At 35.6% G+C, this 6,921-nt stretch overlaps 1 protein-coding gene across 2 annotated transcripts in view; it reads right to left on the bottom strand.

The window, feature by feature from the left end:
- The window catches only part of LOC106475558 (transducin-like enhancer protein 1), an 18,074-nt gene extending 12,870 nt beyond the window's left edge, over positions 1-5,204 (bottom strand). For both annotated transcript variants that reach the window (XM_013936237.2, XM_022379644.1), the window contains exons 1-2: positions 5,129-5,204; positions 1,175-1,249 (exon numbers count right to left, since the gene is read on the bottom strand). In XM_013936237.2, coding sequence (XP_013791691.2) covers positions 1,175-1,249; positions 5,129-5,161 — 108 coding nt within the window. In that variant the 5' untranslated portion in view covers positions 5,162-5,204. The remainder of the gene's footprint in view (positions 1-1,174; positions 1,250-5,128) is intronic.
- Between the last annotated feature and the right edge of the window lie 1,717 nt (positions 5,205-6,921).

Here is a 6,921-nt window from a genome sequence, read left to right as displayed (position 1 = left end):
TCTGCTACATGAACACGTTACATAATGAGATACGAGTGTAGCATGTCCTGCTACCTTGTCACGTTACTCTGCTACATGAACACGTTACATAATGAGATACGAGTGTAGCATGTCCTGCTACCTTGTCACGTTACTCTGCTACATGAACACGTTAGATAATGAGATACGAGTGTAGTCTGTCCTGCTACCTCATCACATTACTCTGCTACAACATGAACATGTTACATAATCAGATACGAGTGTAGCATGTCCTGCTACCTTGTCACGTTACTCCACTACAACATGAACACATTACATAATCAGATACGAGTGTAGCATGTCCTGCTACCTCGTCACATTACTCCGCTACAACATGAAAACGTTACATAATGAGATACAAGTGTAGCATGTCCTGCTACCTTGTCACGTTACTCTGCTACAACATGAACACATTACATGATCAGATACGAGTGTAGCATGTCCTGCTACCTCGTCACGTTACTCCGCTACAACATGAACACATTACATAATGAGATACGAGTGTAGCATGTCCTGCTACCTTGTCACGTTACTCTGCTACATGAACACGTTACATAATGAGATACGAGTGTAGTCTGTCCTGCTACCTTGTCACGTTACTCCGCTACAACATGAACATGTTACATAATGAGATACAAGTGTACCATGTCCTGCTACCTCATCACGTTACTCTGCTACAATCTTAAAGGAAAGTAGTAAAATCAACACTTTCTGGATTTGTTGATAACCGAAGTGTTCATCTGGTGGTAAAATCCACATTTTCTGGATTTGTTGATAACTGAAGTGTTCATCTGGTGGTAAAATCAACACTTTCTGAATTTGTTGATAACTGAAGTGTTCATCTGGTGGTAAAATCAACACTTTCTGGATTTGATAACAAAGAGAAATAAAAAACGAAGCAACAAACTATGATAGATATTACAAGGCGTCATACTTCGAGTCAACAAATTTGGACAAAAATTTACTTATTTAGCATAACCTGGTGGCGTCATCTATAGTGTATTTAATTACCAAGGTAAAAATATATAAAGATCTTAATCCGAAGTGTTAGAAGAAAATGCACTTTACAATAATAATTGTTGTTTCGATATATTTATTACATAAAAACAGGGATCAAACGTGGCACATGGAGAGAGGAAAGTTAGTTATAACCTACCCCAATTATTGCATTCAGTTCCGTCATGGTGACTTGTTTGGCCCGCTCCACTGCAACAGCTACTTGTTGCTGATGCTGAAAAATATAGAACATTGAGTTTCAAACTTACAGAACAACCCAAACCTGCACAGATCGAAAGTACATATTTGAATCAGACTATTAGCACGCACGCTTGTTGTCTCGACTAACAATGGAAAACTAGGAGGTTAAAACAAAACTGAAACCATCGCTGAAATTTCACGGCAAATCAGCACGTAATCATTTAGCTAATCACGTGCATACCAATAATGTGCCAAAAATTAACTCTCTGTGTTCATCCATATGATCAATTGAAATTTTATCTATCAACAACAAATGTTGCTAACATATCTTTAACAGAAATTGACAAAAAGACAAAATAGAGAGACAAGTGAATAGAGAGAAAGACTACACAGGTTTTTTACTGTTTTACCTTCAACACGAAACCTTGTATCTTTTTTAACACAGCTTTTTACAGACAATTATTCTCTGATGTAGAGGTAGTGACAGAGCCCACGTTATATAACTTCTGTGGTTCGTTACGGTGGGGATACAAGTGATTCCGTACATGTTGGTGCACTCCTCCCACCCCATCGTTTGGTCCCGTATTTTGACTTCTACAATTGATATCTAATTATTTGATGACTCAGCCGCCTGGGATATTATAGTCTCTATATCTCCTGTTTATTACTGAAAGTAGTCTTGAGAGTTTTGTTTATTGTTAAGTGCAAAGCTACACAATGGGCTATCTGTGCTGTGCCCACCATGGATATTGAAACTCGACTTTTATCGTTGTAAGCCTTCAGACTTACTGCTGGTGTTCCCCGGTGGGACAGTGGTATGGTAACAGACTTACAACGCTAACATACAGATAGTCCAATATGGCTTTGCTCTTAAACAAACAAACTTATCACAGAGCAATTGTTGGTGTTGGGGTCTTGGGAGAAACCATACATAAACACGAACCTTGTCACTGAGCAATTGTTCTAAGGAATCTAACCCATGATTTTACCATTGTAAGCCAGTTAACTTCAGAGCTGATTCATTTCAAATGTACTGTATCGCACAAGTTCTACTGCTGTCTTAACGTCAACAGTTATTTACGTATAGTATGATCTAAAGTATGAATAAAACAACCACAATCATATTAGTATAACACAAGCATTCTAAACATAAAATATATGTATATATATATCAGCTACTACACAAACTCCAGTCTATTTGTAAAATAGACATTCTGAAGATTAAATATCAGTAACCGTGAATACAGCAGCTGCGGTCACTGTCTATAAATTAAACACGATGGAGCGGGAAGTGAAACTGTAACTATGACAACAGCGACAATGAAACACTATCTACAAAACACAAATGCTGAAAGTGTAAAAGCTATATAACTACACCAACTATATACACTACACATACAAGTAGGCACGCTGGAGCGGGAAGTGAAACTGTAACTATGACAACAGCAACAATGAAACACTATCTACAAAACACACATGCTGAAAGTGTAAAAGCTATATAACTACACTAACTATATACACTACACATACAAGTAGGCACGCTGGAGCGGGAAGTGAAACTGTAACTATGACAACAGCAACAATGAAACACTATCTACAAAACACAAATGCTGAAAGTGTAAAAGCTATATAACTACACTAACTATATACACTACACATACAAGTAACCACGCTGGAGTGGGAAGTGAAACTGTAACTATGACAATAGCAACAATGAAACACTATCTACAAAACACAAATGCTGAAAGTGTAAAAGCTATATAACTACACCAACTATATACACTACACATACAAGTAAGCATGCTGGAGCGAGAAGTGAAACTGTAGCTATGACAACAGCTTCGACCACAAGAGAAGAAATACGCCGGAGAGAGAACTTATACTGTAACCATGACCACAGAAATTCCAAAAACCCGTATGTGAAAGCAAATGAAAATATAATATCAACCCCACTACATCTACCATATCCAGTGCCTAAGAGGTCATTCGTCCAATACCATGGCTCATCAGACAGTTACTACAAACAAAAACTGTTACGATGTGATTTGTCCTCTGATGAGACAGCTAAAATCTGGGATTCGATTCCCCGAGGGGGATACAGTAGATAGCTAGATCACTGTGGCTTTGGTCTAAAAAATTCAATTCTAGAATTGTAACTATTTATAATTTTATTCAAATCATTTACAAATTAGAGATTTAGGGTAAGAATTAATCTCACAACATTATTTATTTTAATTTCAACATAATTCACAAGAAACGGAGAACTCTGCCAGAAAGCATCTTTGTTCTCAGAGCGGGTCATGTAACCAGTAATTTAAAAACCGTGAACTGAAGTTGGGGAGAATATGGTGAAATATATTGACTGTATTACATCATGTACAGTAACTAGAGAAAAAGTTAAAACAATAGGTTTAATCGGTAGTTGTTAAATGTTTTTATATTCCATTCTTTTGAAATAAGCTCACCTGTTAAGCACAGTTAAAGATCCTTTATCTTAAGAACCACTAGTTCTCCGACCATTTGGTAAGTAGATAAACAGATATACAGTTTCTGTACATTCTGCGAGACTACATGACTAGCTGAAACGTCCACATTCTACTTTCAACAGTAAATCTAGAAAAGAAACACTCTTCACAACAGATGCAAGTAACCCTAATGTCTGCTCCAGCGTACACGGTCGAGTATAAGAACGCGTTTTATCAGAACAAAATCGAAAAAAAAACTACTTGACCGAGACACTGTTGACTCTTGGTCAATATTGGAAGTATTTTGGTATACGGAAAGTTCAGAGTTTCAGTGAAAGAAGTAAACCATCAGTGAAAATATAAAATTGTAGACGTAAGGGAACCGAATCAAACCTACTGAGCTTCAACCAAACCATATGAACGTGGCGATTAATGCCTCGTGAGCTTCAACCAAACCATCTCAATGTGGCTGTTAATGCCTTGTGAGCTTCAACCAAACCATCTGAACGTGGCGGTTAATGCCTTGTGAGCTTCAACCAAACCATCTGAATGTGGCTGTTAATGCCTTGTGAGCTTCAACCAAACCATCTGAACATGGTGGTTAATGCCTCGTGAGCTTCAACCAAACCATCTGAACGTGGCAGTTAAAGTCTCTTGGGTTTCAACCAAACCATTTGAACGTGGCAGTTAATGTCTCGTGGCTTCAACTAAACCTTCTGAACGTGGTAGTTAATGTCTCGTGGCTTCAACAAAACCTTCTGAACGTGGTAGTTAATGTCTCGTGAGCTTCAACCGAACCTTCTGAACGTGGCGGTTAATACCTCGTGAGGTTCAATGTTTGTTTCTTTGTTAAATTTCGCGCTAGCCGTCCGTAAATATGAAGCGGTAGCCTAATGGGAAAGCAGCTAGTCAACACTACCTACAGTTAATTCTTGTCAGACCAAACAGTGGGATTTGACTGTCAATCTTCATACGCACCCATATCCCCAAAGTGCAGAGCGCGATATATTTATATTTTTATTTGGCGTTAACGGGACACAAATCCTGGACTTGAAAATCTACAGTCCAGCATGCTTACCACTGGGTCACATTGAGGTCGAGCTTCAACGAACAACAAAATAAGATGAATTGTAGAGAGAGAGAAAAAAATCTACCCATCAGTTTTTAAAAATAAATATGACCTTAGAAATACAAGATCAATGTACCTATCAATCTACACAATTGGGCATATTTACAGTGATTATAAAATATTACAGCTTGGATCTATACGTATATTCATTTAATGAATTATCTCCAGAGTTCTTTATTAATCACTTACTCTTCATTTTTTACATTGCTTCTATTTTAAAATGCCTTTAGTTAAATATGGAAATCTAAAACAACACAGCATTAAAACTAATGCTAACTTTTATTTAGTTTTTAACACATCAACTATATTTATCACTAACCTCTTGGGACAAAAACGGGAGTATTTGGGCCATGATGATGTTCAGCCTTTTCGTAATTTCAGTCTGAAAATATGAAAAAAACAAAACATTTCTTCAATAATAATAATAACAATAATAAACAAATTCATAAAATCCACGAACATTCTTGATCATTAAAGAAAACAAATTAGGCTTTTATTCCGAATTCCACGTGAAATAAAAAAAACAATTCTAATATCTTAAACGAAAAAACTTATTGGATAATAAATAACTACATAATGTGTAGCTCAATACCTTATTGGATAATAAATAACTACATAATGTGTAGCTCAATACCTTATTGGATAATAAATAACTACATAATGTGTAGCTCAAAACCTTATTGGATAATAAATAACTACATAATGTCTAGCTCAAAACCTTATTGGATAATAAAAAACTACATAATGTCTAGCTCAAAACCTTATTGGATAATAAATAACTACATTAAGGTTTTGAGCTAGATATTTTGGATAATAAAAACTACATAATGAGTAGTTCAAAACCTTATTGGATAATAAAAACTACTTAATATCTAGCTTAAAACCTTATTGGATAATAAAAACTACATAATGTGTAGCTTAAAATCTTATTGGATAATAAAAGTATATTTAGTTTTAACAAACACAATGAATAATATTTTTCTGATCTAATTCTTGAGTTTTATCTTTTTCTTATAACCCAACTTACAAGCTTAGAATATGTGGTAATATTAAGAAAACATTTCAAATTAAAACGCTTAAAACTTGATCAGTGTAATGTTGCAAGAGCAACATCTGGGATATGACACCCAAATAATTGGGGTCAATAAAAGAAACAATAACTTTGGGTTAGCTACTCAGCTGGTAATAAGCTATCTTCCCTTTTTGTATCGTCACCTTGTTTGACTGGGTTTCGAATCCAAGAATGTACTGATTGTGACATCTCTTGGTACATTACACTTGATAAAGTTAAATATTATAATTTTTACATTCGATTAAAACAGAATACTACCTGATGTCTTACGGTGCATTATTATTTAAAAAAATTTGATGTTGTTTTAAGCTGAAATTCGAAATGGTGTTAACAGCACAGAAACGCTTTTCGATTGTTAACAGCTTAAAAATTCTTTTTTTAAGAATAAGTTTGAATATAGAAGTAAAAGAAATACTGTGATTTTGTAAACACTTATAAAAAGTAACACAGTACTTCTAATTATATAAGAATTGATTGAAAGTTTCAACGTACAGTGATTAAAGTATTTAAGATATTTTATCCCGTCAAACAGAGAGATAAACGTCAGAGAACGATTGAATTAACGTGAGCTTAACATATGAACCTTCTACCCAAGGTCTTCTCGGGTGCATGCAGGAGAATAACTGAAATCAACTCTTAAGAGCGTGACAGATGCTGCGATTCGAGAAGAAACTGGAACATGTAAATTACTTACAATCGAATGACGAACATTCATTAAGAACTATTGAAACACCTGCAGGTCTGCATCGACTGTACTCACATTATATGGCTAGTTAATCTTTAGAAAAACCATCTTATTATGGGGGTCTAACTCGAACACGAATGACCAACCTGCCCAATATTTCGTCCATAAAAGGGTGCGGATAGCCTCGCCACAAAATTTCCTGTTTTACCAGATTTACAAAGTAGGAACTTTCGTATATGGATTCAACCTGCTTGTGTACACTTTTATAATCCATAGCTCAGCAGTAAGACTACAGGTTTAAAACACTGAAAACCGAGTTTCGATACCTGTAGGGGACAGAGCACATACAGCACAT

This window comes from Limulus polyphemus, unplaced genomic scaffold (assembly GCF_000517525.1).
Source record: "Limulus polyphemus unplaced genomic scaffold, Limulus_polyphemus-2.1.2 Scaffold8798, whole genome shotgun sequence".
In the NCBI taxonomy this organism is placed as follows: domain Eukaryota; kingdom Metazoa; phylum Arthropoda; class Merostomata; order Xiphosura; family Limulidae; genus Limulus; species Limulus polyphemus.
This window is presented reverse-complemented; position numbering and strand designations above follow the sequence as displayed.